At 39.1% G+C, this 20775-nt stretch overlaps 1 protein-coding gene across 5 annotated transcripts; it reads left to right on the plus strand.

The window, feature by feature from the left end:
* The first annotated feature begins 7619 nt into the window (after positions 1-7619).
* ogt (O-linked N-acetylglucosamine (GlcNAc) transferase) lies at positions 7620-19449 on the plus strand. Of its 5 annotated transcripts, XM_023959266.1 has the most exons (24): positions 7620-7747; positions 7893-7990; positions 9307-9487; positions 11318-11561; positions 11680-11748; positions 13542-13668; positions 14949-15065; positions 15145-15224; positions 15449-15644; positions 15730-15870; positions 15962-16062; positions 16142-16295; positions 16396-16497; positions 16579-16776; positions 17021-17179; positions 17253-17342; positions 17462-17587; positions 17666-17836; positions 17919-18035; positions 18109-18282; positions 18370-18522; positions 18610-18862; positions 18934-19057; positions 19132-19449. In XM_023959266.1, exons 6-24 carry the CDS (start codon positions 13666-13668, stop codon positions 19310-19312), a joined length of 2640 nt encoding a protein of 879 aa, XP_023815034.1. In that variant the 5' UTR covers positions 7620-7747; positions 7893-7990; positions 9307-9487; positions 11318-11561; positions 11680-11748; positions 13542-13665; the 3' UTR covers positions 19313-19449. The 5 variants fall into 5 exon arrangements, with proteins under 5 accessions (XP_023815034.1, XP_023815030.1, XP_023815031.1 ...); XM_023959262.1 differs by lacking the exon at positions 13542-13668 and having other exon boundaries at positions 7628-7990; XM_023959263.1 differs by lacking the exon at positions 13542-13668 and having other exon boundaries at positions 7628-7990; positions 18109-18279.
* The last annotated feature ends 1326 nt before the right edge of the window (positions 19450-20775 follow it).

Below are 20775 nucleotides of genomic sequence, written 5' to 3' on the forward strand. Positions count from 1 at the left end.
TAACATAGAATTACAGGTGCAATAAAAATGGTGAGCAATATTGGAGCTATCCAGCTGTACAGTTTTAAAGCCAGATGCCAGCTCAGACGAGGAAAACAAAGACCTACGTGTATCTATTTGTTTGCAAGTGTATGTATCAGAATGAAGCAGCGCAGGGAGCTTAAGGCCTGTCCATTGTGGCACTTATGTCACTGCTATTGGCTATTCCTAAAGGCATTTTTGCATCTGCTCCTAAACAATGACTTGAACAAAGAAATACTCAGCAATAAAGTTTAAAGTTTCATTTTCTTGACATTTGTCCTCCATCGTCAGAAAAATGCCACAAGAACGTGTTAAAGACACCAAAAACACACTTTTCATTGGAGTGGGTCTTTAATGACGATTTATCGTATTTCGGGCAGATACTCGCTGCAGTGTTTTTCAGGTAAATACCCTAGGGCGGTTCAGTTAATTAACTCACCTGCTCAGCGTCCTATTTAAGCCAGGTGCGCAGTTGTTCATTCTTTCTTACCTTCAGCGCTCATTCTTCGCCCCACCCTCCTCCCCGGCTTCCACCTGTGGGCTCCGTAAAGGGGGGTTTTGTTACCCGAAAGTTTTATGGAAATTTCATGGAATTTTATGGAAGTTTTATGGAATTGAACGGAGCCTTATGCCAAACGAAAATATGTGAATGCCAACTTAAAGAATGTGGAAAAATGTCAAATAAATATTTCTTACTGCAAGAGTTGTCTGACTGAAATGTTATGTAGTCTTAGAAGCATTCACAGCAAATGTGTTGTTCATTTATGACAGCATTTTTTTTTCTTTTTAAATTTGATACTCAAGTTGATTTTGAATAAGAAAAAAGAAAACAAAACAGAGCACCTGCTAAGACAAGTTTGGAGTTTTCAGTTTTAAACAAAAGAGAGAGAAGTGAACGTGTTTGCCATTTCACGTAAAGAAAATTGTCACTTGCCAACTTCATTTTGAGTTAAATAAACTGAAAATAAATTGGTGAAAAGAAAAAAATGAAAAGGAGCCAAGTCATTGCACAATCAAAAGTCTTTGGAAAAAGATACAGGGTTTGTCTAAACGAAAGTGATTCAAACACTGTTTCTGAAACATCAGCAACAATTCTAAAAGGAGAAACTTGCATAACCAGTCACTGGTGTAGCAGACCCAGATGGTTTTTTAGCTTGGCTGGAAGGGAAGGGGTCCTACAATAATCTTTCTGCATCCCAGACATCCCGTCTCTGGATCTTCACTCAACTCTGTGCCCCTCAGGTGGATCTAAATGAGATCTCACAAAGCAGGGATCAGCAGTGTCGTCTGACAGAGGAGACTTTTTCATGGGATCTTTTTCCAACCCCTTGGGAAAAGTCCCATTTTGAGCATTTAGTTTACTCAAAAATGTCCTTGAAGTGTTATTTCAGAAGACGAAAATATTTTGGGGGGAAATCCATGGAGTGGTAGCGAGGAAAGTCAAGGAATTGGCAGAGGTTGAAGAAAAAAATCAATGTTGAGGGCAGAAAAAGGTGTCAACCAGAAGGAAACAAGCGAGGAGAAGAAACTGGAGGAATGGCTGAAACAAAAGGAGTCAAGCACTGAGAGGGACAACAGGTGATGAATGCTGAGATGTGAAAGATGGTAGGTACCAGGCAGGTCCTGACACCTCAACTGCAAACACCAGTTCTGACCTGTCCTCTCTCTGACACCTTAAAGTACAAAAACCACCACTAAAGCATAAAAGTCTTTCTACAAGTCAATTTTTCCACATTTGCATGCACTATCAGGTCATAGAAGGGAAGGAAACATGCAGTTACAAAAAAGAAAAAAACATCCACAGCTGCGTTGATAATGTTTGACCTAAAACTGTGCATTCTTGAAGCAAAAACAAACCGATTATGGCTGAGCTTTTATGTGCATACTTTTTCTGTTCACACACAACTTCCAACCACAAAATGCGAGGCTATAAAACGCCAGTCTGCACCTGACAAATGTCTTAAATAAAGACCAGGAGGATGAATCAAAGTGTCTAAACCTGATGATTAAGCAGGCTGGCAGCTAAAATCCTGCATCCTCCTACTTCTTTGCTTAAGAGAGCAACATCTGGTAACACCCTTTGAATCTGTGAAAACTTTCCGTATTGTCTTAACACAGATTGGGGCACTTTAGAAAGTACTTTTGTTCATTTTTTATGTCATCTTTTTCCTAATAGAAAATATTTAAAGCAACATGTGTTTTTGTTAATGTAGGTATTTGATAAAATATGGAATTATTACACCTCTTGAGGAAATGTTGCCTTTATTTTAAAATCATATCATTTGAACTTAAGTGAAACTTTTAGTTTTATTTTATAGACGTTGCTTTTTGTGAAAGCAACATCAAAAAATAAAGTGAATACTGTTTTTAATCTTTAGGGAGAGATTTATTCTGTTTTTATTTTTGATTCTCTGCAAAGAAAAACCCAGAAATTCAATCTGAATCTTGGAAAAAAAAAGAAGAAGGAAACTAATTGAGTTATTTGCTCAGTAGCAGACTAACATCCAGTCTTGAAAGTAAGATGTTTGATAGAAGGCTTTGCAAGACATAAACAGCTTCACTCCCTCTGTATTCCAAAGCAACCCAAGCATTCCAAAGCATCTCAGATAATATGGGTCATTGGTGTGCACTGGATCTCATCCTAAAACAAATGGGCTGCAAAAATTTAGGCCACTCTCTCGGTCACAACATATCTGGACCCATCAATTAACCAGCACAGCAGACCCTGAGTATCAGCACATTTGTTTTTTTAATAGAGGCTAGTCTAAATTAATCTGTTAGCAAATATTTTGCGCTCACGTGTTTCCTAAAATAGTACCCGGAAAGTGGAGCTTTTGTGTTTAGATCAAACAGACTCTTTGAGATGGAGAAGATGTGCACATTTTTATAACCTTCCCATGCACAAAGATAAAGCATGTCAAATGCGATTGCTGTACGCACACAGCATCCATTACATCATCCTTTGCACAGGCGACCCTGAGCAGTATGATGAGTGAGTGAGAACGAGAAGAACGTGCAGAAGAGTACATGAACCCAGCACCCTCTGGATGCTTGGGGCGTTCAGCGCAAAACCAACAGAAGCATTGATGTTAGCTGCTTCACAGAAGAGGGCGCTGTAAAACAAGAGTCTGACAAACAACAAATCCATTTTCAGCATCTCTAAAGTACACAAACATTTTAAAGGCATCACTTATTCCTTAACTTGAACAGTAGTAAAACATTGTTTCCATTCACAAATCCAATGAAACTCAACACAAACTGTGATAATGAAATTGGTTCTTAAAGTTTTTTTTTTCCACTTCTCTTATGAACTTAAGTTTAAAATTTCAGTTTCACTAGTTATTTTTGCATCAAAAATCATTGATTCTGAAATTAAGTTCCCTGACCAAAATTGAAGGAAAATACTGGAAAAAACTCAAAGAAAACATTATTTATTGTATATTTACTAAGTCCACATGAGGTCATTATGGGCCTTTTATTAAAATAATCTTCAGATATAAAAGTCTAAAATTTGACTAAAATGCAACATAAGGATCATGGCACACCTGTAAAGTCTTGTGTTTAGGAGGATAGCTTAGTTTAGATAAAATACATTTCACAAGTTCTACTGCTAATAAGGATGAATATTAAACTATGGCCTTTTTAAATAGGTACTTAAAATTGATCAGAAAGCAGTAAAATAAGACAATTTAATGTCAAAAGTACTGCTCCATGTGAACGTCAAAGGCTGAAGACCTAATAGATGCTGCCCCCTGTTGGTAATTTTAAGTACTGCATAAACACACCTCAATGTTTTGAAAAGTGAAATGTATGCGTTTCAAATTAAATTATAAAATAATAATAAACACAAAAATAATTTAATATAGGATCAGAGTATTTTCTTCATGCAAGATAATTAAAAAGTCTGCAAACCGGTTTAAAATAGTCTGGAGAAGACACTTTGATTAGGGTGTTATCCTGTTGTTTCAGCATGACTCTGTGGTATGAAGGTCACAAGAATAAAACTGTTCTGTGTGCAGTACAAAGACCCACCTGTCATATTGGGATTGCAAAGAGACTTTGGTGTCTTCAGGGTGGGACTTTTCAGGACATATTAATGCCACATTAAAAATCACCTTTGGCACTCTAAGAGGAAAAACAAACAAATAAAATTCAATTAGTACAATTAGGGGTTTTTATTTGGAAAAGTTCCACTTGGTCAGGTCAACAAACAAGATATAGTTCAAATAAATGCATGTGCTGCATTGTTACAAGAAAGCTATGAGATAAAATCTTACCTGAGGCCTTACTGTGAGTAGGTGAAAGTTCTCATTAGTCTCTATGTGGCCTTTTAATGACTTGGTACACCTTATTCACCTTCTATAGAAGGCAAACCCACAGTAGCACTGCACAGAATAAAATGATTAAAAAAGAATGATTCAAAAATGGACATGAACAGTAAAAGTAAAATAAAAATGACAAAGGAGAATGATGAATTATGTGTTGTTTCAGCTGCCAAGGAAATTATGACAGCCTGCATGTATGATTGAATTAAACTTTTTTTTATTTAGCAATTTATAATTACACAAGAGTACTTATGTGGGTTTCAATGAAAAAAAAGGATAAAAATAGAATATTTTTGATTTTTTATATTATAAAATTATAAAACACACAAGATACCATGATCCCTCATGACCCCCACACCCAACATATGGAAACATAAAATGAGATCTAAAACTCAAATTATGACTGGAAACAGCAATCAAACTAAGCTATAATTGACAGGGTGCTGGTGAAGTGAGTACCGGAGTGATGTTCAATCAAACTGTTCAAAAATGAACAAAGAAAAAAAGACATCTGCTTCCGGGTCAGAGTTTTTTTCATTATGATGACACGTTATTGTTACTAGACTCATCCAGGGTGACGGCGCCATTGACTTTCAGGAAAGGATAACCTCAGAAGTGTGGTTTAGATTAGTGCTAGAGCTTGTTCTCAGGAGACATAAAAGTGGATGAACTTGTTATTGAAGACTTGACAAAAATCTAGACCATGGAGCCATTTTACATTAAAGTTAATCGAAACAGATCTGTAAAACAAGCCACCTACCTGGAAGACTGAGTAGACTCCAGTTCTTTTTAAACATAATCAAATCTAGATGGTATAGTGTTGCTCCCACTAATGTCGTTTTCTTGTTTTAGGTGAATTTAATCCATTTAATTGGAATGAAACTGTAAATTCACTGTGACCACTGTAGAGATGATTCATGGGATGTCACCTAGAAATGTCATCTTGGAGCCACTTGCATTTGTAGCTCATGCTTCTGTGCTGTGAAATTCTAATGTGTAAATATCTGCTCAATTTTAGAATAGAACAAAGGATCCAGAGGAGACGAGAGGAAAGCAAAAACAACTTAAAACAACTCTGGTTCTTCTAGTATTTTAAATCTTCTTTGTAAATCTTTGACTGTATTGTGACACAATTCACACAAACCAACATGGAGACAAAACACATTTCAAAGGAGAAAGCATGACACTAAACCAATGACTGGATAACATCTGGAGCACTCTGGGCTTCAGGTAGACCCGCATGGGCCCTTTTCAGAAACATGTGATAATCAAAGACAAACAGAGAAACATGTGCCTGTTCTCGACACAACAAGAACACAAACGTATGTGGAAAACTTGATAGAAATCAGGTTCTGTGAGAACTGCTGTGTTGCACATCCGGGTTTGTTTTGCAAACAGACACGCCCTCGATCAGAAATGAAGGGAAGGCAGCTAAAGCAGGAGAAACAAGGAAGCAAAGGAAGAGCTGCTGATGAAGCCACATTCTAAGACACATTTTATTTATTTTCACTTTTGATCATCACATTTTTTTGGCAGTTATGTTTGCTTCAGGAAATTATCTTTTTGCTTCCTACTTTCGACTGTGTCGAGAGTTTGTAATACATACTTATGTTTAAAGAGATAGATTGACTGTAATAACATTTTAAAATTAAGAAATGTAAACCTTAGTTTTAGAGAAAATTTAACCCAGATATTTCCATTTTACTTAAGTAGATTTATAATAAATAAAAAAACAGCATTCTGATTTGTTTGTCTTGTTCCAATAATGGCAAAATATTGGTATAAGTATTCATTTGTATTAACAATGAATCATGAAAATTTGATCCAATATTTTACTTTAAAACTAATATTCAGAATCATTAATGCCTTATTTGACATTGTATTCCTGCAACAAAATTTGAGTAGCTACTCCTTAAATAGTGCTTTTGAAAAAAAAAAAGCATTTTTTGTATTCATTCATACATGTACATGCACACTTAAAAAAACCAACAAAAATGGTGCATGCATGCATAGGAGCATAGATTAAAACAGTAGAGAAAAAAGGGTAAACAGTAGATTTTAAAATTTGCAGTAAACTGGTTTATTTGCAAATTTATGACAGATCACAGCATCAGCACACCAGCAACATTTTTAATATGTCAGAAACAGGAGTTTGTTTGTTTTTTTATCTTAAATGTACATTTGCTGTTTGCAAAAACAGGGTTAAAAAACATTTGGTTAAAACAAAAACTAATTAATTTAAACATAATTAAGAAAAGAAAAACAAGGGTTTATGTTTGGATATCAATGTTGGCAAAACATATTAAGGAAAAACATTAAATATTGGCAAAAAATAAGATGTGTTAGAAGATGTCGATTAATCTTGCAGGAAAATTGCTTGGTTGAAAAAAACCATAAACATACTGCAAGTCCTAGAAATATTTTAAAAAGAAATAGAAATAAAGTTGTTTAAGCTCGGGACTTGAAGATTAGAAGAATAGTTATTCTGGTGCAAACACATCCTGTCAGTGATGTTCAATGTAAACTGAGCCTGTTGGCAACTTCCTTCACATAGCAATTGATGTTGATTTAACCAGAACTCTATCCATCAGGCTACAGTTTAAAAAAAAATCAGTTGACAAAATATATGTAACTAGTAAGGATTAGTAAACAGTATTTATGTGGAAAGATATTTAACAGTAGATTGTACATTTAATGCTTGCTTTACACATTAAGAAAATACCCTTTGCAGTTAAAAATAAAATAAAAGCTAACACCTGTTAAATGTCCCTGGAATTACAAATCTTATCTGAACTTCTTTTGTGTGTATTTGAATATGTTTTTTGTGTGTGTCTATATATATAAAAACTACAAGAAGAACTAAAATAAAATAAAAAGATAAATAAAACTACAAGAAGAACTAAAAGAAAATAAAAAGAAATCAAACAACCCACGGTTATGTAATGTTGATGTGTTTGTTACTAGACCAGCGCACCTTCCACTTCCTCGCAGCACAGCTGACACGTGACTCTTTCAGATACCTCCGAGCAGTGCTGCTTCCTTTTACCGTTTGAGTCTCACTGCACCATTGTATTCTTCCGCGTGGTTTTACCTTAAGTGTATAATTTTACATCAGGTTATATATATGTATATGTATAACTTCTTAATACAATAAAAATAATAATGTATATTGGGTTTATAGTCACATGTATTAATGCCCAACTATTATTTTCAATCAATGCCGGTGTCAGGATCTAGTTGATCACAAAAACGAGTTCCACCCAATTCGCCATTTTACGTTCACTAGCTGCTTTGTTGTGCAGATAGAATATCGTGAACGGTAGCGGTATATTTTTTATGTCATATGTAGGTGCAGTAACTACATTATCTGTGTAAATATACCCAAACAGCGGCATTTTAAGGTAGGGCTTTAGGAAATTTATTCTGAATACGAGATTAGTAGGTAACTATAACCCGGTCTACCTAGCCAGACAACAACGTGCTTTCAGTTTTCGTCTCAGAAAGACCACAGTTAGTTATAAGAAATACATCTATTTTTCTCTGAAGCTGTGAGCTCCCAGACGACACATTGACGACCGCCGTGCAAGAAACGAAGACTGCTGGGGAGATGGCGAGTTCTGTGGGAAACGTGGCAGACAGTACAGGTTAGTGGCTCAAAAAAATAAAAGCACCTCCTTTAGAAAGAAGCAACGATTTAAAATAGTTTTTAAAAGTAAATTTTAATCTAACAATGACCCTTTTGGTAATCCACAGCAATAAGGTAAATGAGGATGCTAGTATGTAAACCAGTAGCGCCGCTCTTCTAACACCACGGTACCAATTTATATGTATTAATAGATATATTATAATAAGGCTATTTTATTATATTTTTCGCCAATTTGTACCGAATATTCCTTCATTTGGCGTCTTAACCTAAACAGTATTAAGTCAAGACGAGCTAGCGTTGGTATTTGTAGATGTGACGTTTAAATGGGTAGGAAACGATTAAATCTTTGGCGCTGCAACATTTTTCCTCCTTGGGCGTCACTATGTTCATACATTTTATTTTTTTAAATCCTAAACTGAACATTTATCTCGTGGTTTTTGTCTGAGAAAATGGCCGCCAGCTAAGGGGCGTTTCGGTTTGCAATAAAGGGCGCTGAAATGAAGTGTCCTACTAAAATGCCTTCAAAGATATCTTATTTTTTAATTCATTTTTTTTTGGGAGGGACGGCGAATGTTAGGGATATATGTTTTTCAAAATTAGAAAATGACGAACAAGCTCAGTTTTAACGATAAACTAACTTTAACGCGATTATTAGCAGATTTTGCGTGCGTTGTGGTGCAGTTTTTTTCCACACACCCCACCCCCACAATAAAGACCCACTTCGATGAAAATCGTGTTTTTAACTTGTTCGTGTAGCATTTTTCTTATAATGGATGATATGTAAAGAAATTTAAGATTAAAATTCAATCGTGAATTAGCAGCAGCAGATGATAAAAATGCTGTTGGAAAAAGCTTGTAGCAGTGACGTAGATGCTACAGTAGGTGGAGCCACAATCTCCCTGTTCTCTATCAAGATGCACCTGTTTGATGACGAATAGACTTAATAACGTTTTCGTTTACTCTGCATTTTGGAAAAGCTAGTCTGACATATAAATTATGCGTTTCCTTAGTTGGAAAAAAGCGTCAGTGTGCATTTTTTATATACATTAAATTGTAATTAATTTATATGTACAGATGCTTATAGTTTGTATAAAAGTTGTGAAGTGTCCCCCTTATGTTCCCTCTTGTGACGTCATCATTTTTACCCATTATCACATTTTGAAGTTACATTTGTCAGGCATTTATTTTAATACAAACATTGTCATGTTTGCTTCTATTTTTATTTCTTCCTGTTTTTTCATTTGTCGTCTTTATTTTCTTTCATCACCTCTAACATGTCGTTTCCCCCCTCCTTGGCCTGTGTTGGTTGTCCAGAACCAACAAAACGTATGCTTTCCTTCCAAGGGTTGGCTGAGCTTGCACACCGGGAGTATCAGTCAGGAGATTTTGAGGCGGCCGAGCGCCACTGCATGCAGCTGTGGAGGCAGGAGCCTGATAATACTGGAGTGTTATTGCTGCTGTCCTCCATTCACTTCCAGTGCAGAAGACTTGACAGGTGAGAACACTTTATACAGGCTGGCAAATGAGAGCAGCAGAATGGAAGGGCTTTACAAATGAAAGGATCAAGAAATGGTATTTCCAACACTTTCTTTATTGTTAGAAGAAACCAGCCGTTTTTTAGCTGAGGTGCTATTTCTACTTCTTAAAGAGGCCTCTATTGATGATTCCCTAATCCTTTGACACCTGAATTTATTTCCAGTTATGAAAACATGTTTTTGTTTTCAAGTAGATGCTAAATAAAATTGAGATGGTAAATTTGACAAGAACACATAAAATAGATATGATTTTAGGTAAGTCACAAATCATCGACAATCAGCATCTACCATACTGTTTCCAGTATAGAGAATTTTAATCATGCAACACATTTATTCCTAGTATTTTCACTCTAATCACCGACAGAACTGATAAACCTTGAACTAAAGTCAACACAAAGCTTATTGTAATTGGCCTCCCCAGCCTTATTTTAATTAACAATAAATTGTCTCAAAACTTTAGAGTGAAGTCTTTTGCCTCTTTATTCAGTACATATTTAACTTCCAAATTTACTCAAATTGTAATAACTGTAATGACTATTTTTCTTATAAAAAACCTAGATTAACTGATCTAAATGTTTTGAAATTATTGTTAACTCGTTTGAAGTAGCACAAGCAGTTTTGTTTGTCTGGACGATTGTATTTTATTTTTCTACAGCTTCTGCAAACATAGAAGGGACATTTTTTGATCATATGGCAGACTTTGAGGCAGTTTTATTCCAGTTGAAAGCACAGGCCAACTCTACATTTGTCACAAATCTGAGGGGTGCTTCTTTTGTAGAAAACACTCCTTTTTTATATCCACTCTCATTAGAAGAAAGTCAGAATGCAGACAGCATGATGTAAATTAGGCCTGCACAATAAGTCACAAATGTATCATTATTGCGATATCAAGCTGTGCAATACGCGTATAGCAAAAGACCGCAAAATTGCAATGAATGGTAATCTTAAATGTGCTAAAACAGTCTTATGGCAGCCTGAAGTATGTAACGAATCAAAAAAATCCCTTAATGCATTTGACCAATCGGATCTGTTATGTTAGATGTTGGCCTCCTATGTAGACTACGTTTAACTCTTATTTAAATTAAACTGTACCAGTGAACTGGGAATTGTTTTTGGTTGTTTTTCCATTTTTTTATGTATCGTAAGTTATGTCATCGTCATGATATTGATCACTAATACCGCATATTGCGAGTGTTCCTCATTTTGTGCTGCCCTAATGTAAATCAATGACAAATCTGTATGATTTGTGTAACACAAACAATGCAAGTAGCATGTTTGCTGAAATACATCTTTGTTGGTACAGATATGCAGCAATGCAATAAAAGTAAATAAAAAAATCGGAGTACCACAGAAACATGACAGCAATAGTTAAAATTACACTTTTCTGGTAAATCTAATCCTTGGCACTTTTTTGTACATAAATGTTTTACTTGCATGCGGGATGAAGACCGTCCTGCATCTCCTGATTTTCCAACTCCTCTTCTTTCAAAGTTCTGACAAGAGTTTTGCTCTGGTTGAATTCCTAGACATTTTTTCACAATAATAACTTATATTTACAACATAAATTACGATGACACACTTTTAAAAACACAGCTTAAATTATGTATATTTCTTCTAACAACTATCGATTGTCTATTTGTTGATTGTCAACATCGTTGCATAAAAATTCGACACCGTGGAAACCACTGCAACGACAGGAAAGTTATGTAAATCAGCGCAAACGTGTGTTTTCTGCCGCTGGTGACCGTGTCGGTGTTGAGGGTTAACTGTGTTTATATTTTTGCTCACAGGTCTGCTCACTTCAGTACTTTGGCCATCAAGCAGAATCCAATGCTTGCAGAGGCTTACTCCAACCTGGGAAACGTGTACAAGGAGCGTGGTCAGTTGCAGGAGGCCATCGAGCATTATCGCCACGCACTGAGGCTGAAGCCGGACTTCATTGACGGGTACATCAACTTGGCAGCAGCTCTGGTGGCTGCAGGAGACATGGAGGGAGCAGTCCAAGCTTATGTGTCTGCTTTACAATACAACCCAGTAAGTGGTGTTATTAAGTACTTGAAAAATTTGGGGGGGGGGGGGGGGGGACTTGTTAGTGAAAACATTCTATTTTATTCTATTTTTAAATCTTTGTGTTTTTTTTTTTCTTTTACAGGATCTCTATTGTGTACGTAGCGATTTGGGCAACTTGCTCAAAGCCCTGGGACGTTTGGAAGAGGCTAAGGTACGCGTCTTTGTGTCTTCAATGCTAAAGATGTGGGTTTTATTTTCTCTCCTTTAGTTTTAGGATGTCTTTTTAGGCCATCGATTCTTCCTTTTTCTTTTATTTTTTCGTTACTTTTAGGAGCTTTATTAAAGTCCTCTTTTCTCTGGGGGCCAGATAAACATCAGCTTATTTTAGACTTGCAAGGAGCTTCTCACCTCACTTTAGAAAAGTTTTTTTGGAAATATTGAACTAGAGTCTAAAAGACTCATATTGCACTCTAAAGCTGTCCTTTCTTTAAACATTTTTCGAACTTAAATTATCTAAATCTTTATTTTTTCTGATCTTTTTGTACAAATTCTTTTTGACAATGGTCCTTATTACTTAGTCCCACTGTTTTTGCTGACCTTGCTAATGAAAGGTCATCCCCTCCCCTTTCAGGAAGAAAGGCTGCAGTAAGTGAACCCTTCAGATTGAACCCTGGCCCTGCATCCTAATGATGTTTATCTGGGAGGGAAAACGCTGGCTCGGTCTTTAAAGTGATTATGAACTGATATCAAGATAGAATTTATCTGAAGTGCAAAAGATAAGATGGTTTCTAACCTAACTGCTATACTCCTGTGTTGCATATCAAGTGCCCAATGACAATATTTCTATCCCTGTTTTCAGCTGGTAGTTTCTGCCAGTGTGGATCCTTTTTTATTTTTTTCCCCACTAGGAGTTTACAACTCAACTTTGTCACTTTAAAATGTGCTTGTCACGGGGGGGGGGGGGGGGGGGGGCTCCCTTGGTCCGTTCAAATCCGGTCATATGGAGTTGTCCTGCTGGTTACAGGCCATCTTATTTCATGCTAGAGGGGGGTAAAGGAGTGTGGAGGAGCATCAGGGAGTCACAAGCTCCCCAGCTCTGTAGCTCTGCCCCCCGCGCGCTTGCTAAGGATCGGTGGAGTGTGCGCAACCAGAGCTGTCTTCTTGACCAATCAGCTTCCCCTAGTTGATGCCGAGGCGCATCCCCACATGCCTTTCATGTCCAAAAGTCAGTACTTACACTGAGATTTACGATTAGTCAATCATTCTGATATTTATTGACATGCCCTGCCGTTTATTTACATATAAAGCTCATTCTTCAGTGCCTTAAGGCGGTTGAAGTAGTGTCAAGCAGACAGCTCACTCACTATTTGTGCTCCACCACCTGCGCCAGATGCTGGATTAGAAAGACAGTATGATGCGCAGCAGCAGCAATGACCTCTTTATTTCAGATCTGTGGAGACTTCTAGATACAAGTACTTAAACCACAGAATTTTCTTCCCTATCCATTGGCCAGGATTCAAGAAAGCAGGCCAGGATAAAGAAATCAAAGTTTTAAAAAATATATTTTCTGAAAATGCTAGTGGAATATAAGAAACGCATTGGTTCACATTTCTTCCCTTTTCCTTCAAATATGTAATAATATTCCTACTGAAATGGGATCAGTTCATTTGGGTAAGATCAAGCCAGTAATCGCCCTCTTTGTAGTTTGGTTTAAATTCTCAATTGGCAGGAAAATAGAGGTCTGACTACATGTCAGTGATTAACTGAACAGCAAAGCCTTTCTTCCCTCGGTTAGCCTGTAAGCAATCCTCTTGTTTTGTATCAGGCCCTCAATGCATGACTGAAAGCTAAAGCTAAAGCTACCATTTATTTTTGTTTTGTCGTGATTTGGTGCTTTATATCCATAATCAACAAATAATGTATTGTTTGAAGAACTTTTACTAACGATCTTGTTTTCTGATTTTGTCTCTTTTGGTTTTTTCCACGACTGATATTGTTATTTAGAAGGTTTCAGGTGGGTGACACTATTCCTGCGTAGGTGCCTGGCGGAAAGGAACTCTAGGGCAGCCTCAGTCCTCTCCTCTTCTTCCAGCCAGCTGCGACCACCACTCTGACAAAGTCCAAAAATATGGTAACGGGTTTGTAACTGCCAACAAAAGAAAAACCACCTTACTTCATGCTTGAGCCCCTCGCTCTTGTGAAAGAAAGAAAAAATAAACTTAATATTTTTCAGTTAGTTTTTATTGAAATTTGTTTTACTAATTAACCAATTTTATATGAAGTAAAAAGAAACTTGGATTTGGAAGCTGTAATTATGAAAAACATTAAGAACCCTCTAACACTTACATGCTGGTTATTTTTCCTATTTGTTTTGTTTTCTCCCTTTCTTTATTTGGAGTTGCAGCGTTCTGATGATGCAGTAAATGCGCTGTGAGTCTGCAGTAGCGCAGGGGCTGCGCAGCGATACCCTTCAAGCAACCTAAATGGCGGAAAGCGCACGCGTGCAACCCCCAACGCCCTCCCCCCTCATCCCCCTTGGCCTGTTTGGTTGCGGACCTCACCCCACCCAAAAACCAGCCTCGCTCCCAAATGCACCAAAACGCTCAAGACAGGATTTGTTATGACAAATGCGTTGAGCAGTTTTTGATTCATTCACCATCTATTGGCTTTCTGTTTTTATGATTAAGGACACACACAAAAATCTCTCCACAGTAAACTATGTTGCCTCTTCTGGCAATGCCCCCCAACTGTCTTGTTTATCCTTCCAAGCTCATGGCTGCAGAGTGTGTGCTAGTCTGGTGCTGCAGATTATCTGCCAGGGGTTGTTGGTCTGCTGCCGTTGTCATCCGGCCATTCAGCGAGCGCACAAGCGAAGTAAGAACTTTGCCAGGAGCAAGGTCATGCGAACAGCGATACATGGTGCATTGTGGTGTTGGCGGCAAACCCACCCAGCGCGCCTGCGTTGACTGCGCCCGCATTACAGGGACTATCACCTGCACTCACTGTTCCACATCCAAGGTTGTGAATGTCAGCACTGATCTACCAGCCTCTGCTTATTTTCAGTGTTTTCAGTGTTTTAATGGAAGGACAATAGATGGAATTTGAGGAAATAAGAGCCACTGTGTTTGATAAAAGGTGGTCATAACTTCAGGATGAGAACGTGAGTGTGGGTGCTGGTTGGATCCGCGCAGCGTAGGAAAAAGCTATGCAGCTTTGCGCGGCAGACTTCTGCGCCAGCGAGCCCATGCTGTAGACTCACTTTTTGCTATCATGGAGAGTAGTTACTAATTTTGCTATTTCTGCCCTTTTTTGTTTTTGTTTTTCTTTTCATTCAACCCCTCCCCTGTCTACTCCACCTCTCCTTTTCTTTTTTCCCCGTTTTCTGTGGTTTTCAATGTAAACCTACTGAAGGCTTGTTACCTGAAAGCCATTGAGACTCAGCCCAACTTTGCTGTCGCTTGGAGCAACCTCGGTTGTGTGTTCAATGCCCAGGGGGAAATATGGCTCGCTATACACCACTTTGAAAAGGTAAGAAGAATTGTTCATATCTATACACACTATTTAATAGATTTATCATTTAATGTTACTTTTATTTCCTTATTTTTAGGCAGTCACATTGGACCCAAATTTCCTGGATGCTTATATCAATTTAGGAAATGTTTTGAAAGAAGCTCGCATCTTTGACAGGTGAGTTTAAAGTATGAGCTTTATGCTCTTGCTTCAGGTTTACCACACCTTTATGAACTTAACATGGAGTTTGTGATATTTTTAATCCTGCAGCTCCAAAAACAGCTGTCCGATAAGGCGGTTTTAGTTAAAAGCTGTAAATCTTAAACTGTTGTGCCTGTGATGATTTGTGGAAAATAGCTTAGAAAGTTGTGAACATTCCTTGTTTGTCATGTTGTCTCCAGAGCTGTTGCTGGATACCTGCGAGCTCTGAGTCTAAGCCCCAACCATGCAGTGGTTCACGGGAACCTGGCCTGCGTTTACTATGAACAGGGACTCATCGACCTGGCCATCGACACCTACCGGCGGGCCATTGAACTGCAGCCCCACTTCCCAGATGCCTACTGTAATCTGGCAAACGCATTGAAGGAGAAAGGAAATGTAATGTCCAGAATTCACTGTAAACAGAATTTTACCTGTTTTTTTACATTTCTCATGACTTGACACCATAATGGATCCTTTCTAGGTGTCTGAAGCAGAAGAGTGCTACAACACAGCCTTACGTTTGTGTCCCACTCACGCCGATTCCCTGAACAACTTGGCAAACATCAAACGTGAACAGGGCAACATTGAGGAGGCAGTCCAGCTCTACAGAAAGGCTCTGGAGGTGAATTGATCGTTGCACGCTTCTCTAATTGTTTTTCTTTTGAGCAGATAAAATAAACGTAACAAATGGTATGGTGGTGTTTTTCCGTCAGGTATTCCCAGAGTTTGCAGCAGCTCATTCTAACCTGGCCAGTGTCCTGCAGCAGCAGGGCAAACTTCAGGAGGCTCTCATGCACTACAAGGAGGCAATCAGGTTAAGAAACTGTTGAGGCAGAAAGGATTGTCCGCTTGCACGTTCCTGTGTCTAAACATCTTTTCTTGTTCCATTTTAGAATCAGCCCCACATTCGCTGATGCCTATTCCAACATGGGAAACACTCTGAAGGAAATGCAAGATGTCCAGGGAGCTCTGCAGTGCTACACTCGTGCCATCCAGATCAATCCAGCCTTCGCTGATGCTCACAGTAACCTGGCCTCTATCCATAAGGTGGGCTCTACTGCCTCGTCCTTTTCTTTTAGGAAAGTCGGTTGTAAATCTGTTCATATGTGTTTACCTCAATATACAATTTTTGAATTATGTTCGGCAGGATTCTGGAAACATCCCAGAGGCCATTGCATCCTATCGCACCGCCTTGAAACTCAAGCCAGATTTTCCTGATGCTTACTGTAACTTGGCACATTGCCTACAGGTACTTTTAACTTCTGTTTTCATTTTTTCCTCAACTCCAAATTATAGATTTCTGCTTAGTTTTGACCTCCTCCATTTCCAGATTGTTTGCGACTGGACAGACTATGACGAACGGATGAAGAAGCTGGTTAGCATCGTGGCTGACCAGCTGGACAAGAACCGCTTGCCCTCGGTGCACCCGCACCACAGCATGCTCTACCCACTCTCCCACAACTTCCGCAAGGCAATTGCCGAGCGCCATGGAAACCTTTGCCTGGACAAGGTACACGCACTGATGAAAGCAAGTAACTTTTCATTTACATTTTGGGTGTTGAGGTTACTGGTGATGGCTCTGCCCGTCTGTGGGGATGTGGTGAAGGTAAGGGATCAACTGGATCCTGCTAGTGGGTTTATGAGGGCTGTGCAGATTAAGGGAATTTGTTAGCCGAAGGTTTCTGACTCGTGGTCTGTTTGTTGCCTGGAAAGGACTCATGGAACTCATTCTCTCCTGCATTTCTAACATCTTGCCGTTGCTGCTTCCATAGATTAACGCACTGCACAAACCTGCTTACGAGCATCCCAAGGATTTGAAAGCCAGTGGTGGACGTCTGCGCATCGGCTATGTCAGCTCCGACTTCGGAAACCACCCCACGTCTCACCTGATGCAGTCCATCCCAGGAATGCACAATCCAGAGAAGTTTGAGGTTAATGATCCTTTTGTTTTCTCTAGTCTACACTATATTTCTGTCAATTTTAACACCTGGTTTTTCTTCTAAGGTGTTCTGCTATGCGCTCAGTCCTGACGATAGTACAAACTTCCGTGTAAAGGTTGTGGCAGAAGCCCATCACTTCACAGATCTCTCCCAGGTAGCCTTTATGCTGTTTTGTGGCTCGTAACAGTCTCTTCTTAAATAATTTTTATGAATGTAACTGAAATGAAAAATGTTTTAGTTGTTTGTGAAGTGTTTGTTTTCTTTTCTCTGCAGATACCTTGTAATGGCAAAGCAGCTGATCGCATTCACCAGGATGGAATCAACATTCTGGTCAACATGAACGGATACACCAAAGGAGCTAGAAATGAACTGTTTGCCCTTCGCCCTGCTCCCATTCAGGTGAGCTCTTTTCCAGCCTGTTGAGAAGGTGTTCTGCTTTTGAAGAACGCTCTCACAGTGGTTCCTGCTGTCTAACAGGCCATGTGGCTCGGCTACCCCGGAACCAGTGGGGCTCCGTTCATGGACTACATCATAACCGACAAGGAGACGTCTCCCATGGAAGTCGCTGAGCAGTACTCTGAGAAGCTCGCCTACATGCCCAACACTTTCTTCATTGGAGATCATGCCAACATGTTTCCCCACCTCAAGGTCCGTCTTGACCTCTGCAGTCCTGTCATACGTGATCTCAAAAAACTCACAAGTTAAAAAAATCTGAACTATTTTATTGCAGAAAAAGGCAGTGATTGATTTCAAATCAAACGGTCACATCTTTGACAACCGCATTGTTCTCAATGGCATTGATCTGAAGGCCTTCCTGGACAGTCTGCCCGACGTCAAAGTCATTAAAGTGAGTGAATGGGTTTTTTGATTGTCAATCGTTGCCTGTACACTGATCTAACCTCTGTATTGACATTTTTCAGATGAAATGTGACAACAACCAGGAATCAGCTGGTGACTCGAATGGAGCTCTGTCCATGCCTGTAATTCCCATGAACACAGCTGCAGAGGCCATCATTAACATGATCAATCAAGGCCAGATCCAGGTCACGATCAATAACTTCACTGTCAGCAATGGGCTGGCCACCACACAGGTAGGAGTTGAATGTTCATGCTGCCAGCTCCATCTTTATGCTTTTTGTTATCGCTCAGTTCGAATCAATTTATTTATTTTCCAAATTTAGATCAACAACAAAGCTGCCACCGGGGAGGAGGTGCCACGCACCATTGTGGTGACGACTCGCTCCCAGTATGGCCTGCCGGAGGACTCCATCGTTTACTGCAACTTCAACCAGCTCTACAAGATTGACCCGCCTACTCTGCAGATGTGGGCCAATGTAAGCTGGAAAGATCAGACTGTTTTTCCATTTATCGGAGTGTTCCCTTCAACTTCCAGCTTTGATGAGCCGTTTTTTTCTTTGCAGATCCTGAAACGAGTGTCCAACAGTGTGCTGTGGCTCCTTCGCTTCCCTGCTGTCGGGGAGCCAAACATTCAGCAGTACGCTCAGAACTTGGGCCTCCCCGCCTCTCGCATCATTTTCTCCCCAGTGGCTCCTAAGGAGGAGCACGTGAGGAGAGGCCAGCTCGCTGACGTGTGCCTCGACACGCCGCTGTGCAACGGTCACACGACAGGCATGGATGTTCTCTGGGCTGGAACTCCCATGGTAACCATGCCAGGTGAGGAGGCCGTCAGTCGAGATTGACTTCTGATTGTGTGTTTATTTATCTAACAAACATCCCTATTGTAGGCGAGACCCTGGCTTCCCGTGTAGCCGCTTCTCAGCTCCAGTGTCTGGGCTGCCCTGAGCTAATAGCACAAAACCGCCAGGACTATGAGGAAATAGCAGTCAAGCTGGGATCTGACATGGAGTAGTAAGTTGAGCAGGACGGTTATGTGGCGACTGTCTTTATCCACATCTAACGTCTACTTTCCTTTTTCTCTGCAGCCTAAAGATGATCAGAGCACGTGTGTGGAAGCATCGAATCTGCAGTCCCCTCTTCAACACCAAGCAGTACACAATTGACCTGGAAAAGCTCTACCAGCTGATGTGGGAGCACCACAGCAATGGCAACAAACCAGACCACCTGGTCAAACTGCAGCCGGCTGAGGCCAGTGAGAGCGCCTGAACGACCATACTCCTCCTGCATCCCATCTGAACTGTTTGGAGAGGGCGGGCTTTAGTCTCCTCTGTGAATGACTGTCTTCAGCTCTCTCATTCACTCCTACTTACGAACAGCCCGCACATGCTCACATTTGTCACCTGTTACATCAGTCATGGACGCATCAGCATCTCCTGAGCCAGATGAAGCCTGGGACCTTCAGGCTCCGTGTCTGAGACTTTTGAAACGCTATATGTACTTGGTGAGCATGAGGATTGTGATGTCATGCTACTTCCTCAGTGCTTGGAACTGTGGATTTTTCTTGTTTCCCTCTTGTTGTGAGAGAATACCCAGCAGTCATTTCTGATCTATTTATAAATGGGTTAAGGATGCTGTGTGTTTTACATTTTTCAATGTTGCCCCATTCAAGTCTAAACAGTAATCCCAGATTTATCAGCTTTACCGTAAGACAAATTGCAATGGTTGTTTGGCTGCAGTAAAGTTTTAAGGACCTAGACTGTACGATGGCTTCTTCCCTCAGCAAATGCCAGCTTTTAATAAGCTTTTCACTCAACAGATGTGTTCAGTTTTTTTTTTATCATTTTAGAGTTTGAGTTTTGAGAAAGGAACTTTAAAGCCCAAGTTGTTTAAAAGCATCTGTTTGATGACTCGGGCTGTTCATAAATCTATATATTTTTTTCAAACCAGGGTTGGGTAAGTATTTTCTACACAGTTTTTTTGTTTTTGTATTGTCTGATTACTGTTTGCTGTTAGTGCTGCTGCAAGTCTCTATATGTAATAAATAAGAGATTGCAAAAATATTGGCAGTCTTGGTTTTATTTTAAAAGGCTATTTTATGTATAAATGGATTATTCCGCTTTTCTTGTTTTATCCAGTTCAGATTCATCAGTTTTTTTTTTTTTTTTAAAGCCTAAGTTTAAGAAAAATGCAAATCATGCGTCATGATTTTATTTTAAATTAGTTTGGGATCACTGCAGCAAACCTACAAGCTGTCAGGCACAGTTCACCCTTGCCTTTACCCAAAAAACACTAGCAGTATAATTTTAAAACTATATTAAACCTGGATAGTTTAGCTGGCTGTTAACTAGGTTAGTTATTAATCAAGCAAGGCAGTCTCAGATGACCTCGCAAGGCCCGAAAACAAAACGCACTCATGATGTACTGTACTCACTGACAGCTACTCAGCTCTGAACACTTTCTGTCACTTTTTAAAAAAAAACTTTCTAGCCATAATTTTTATTACCTTTAGTTGTAACTGCACTTTTAAAACACTTAACCTTTTTCTTCAACCTAATTCTTCGGTTATTAATGTTTGGATATTTTTTTATTTAATTGAACATTCAAAAACATACACATGATAAACCTGTTGGAATAAAACAAATTGATTTGTTGGCATAATTGAAAAAAATTAGATGGTAAAATAAAACCATACACAATAACATATACCAATACATATACCAATACAATAA

Source organism: Oryzias latipes, chromosome 10 (genome assembly GCF_002234675.1).
Source record: "Oryzias latipes chromosome 10, ASM223467v1".
Taxonomy (NCBI): Eukaryota; Metazoa; Chordata; class Actinopteri; order Beloniformes; family Adrianichthyidae; genus Oryzias; species Oryzias latipes.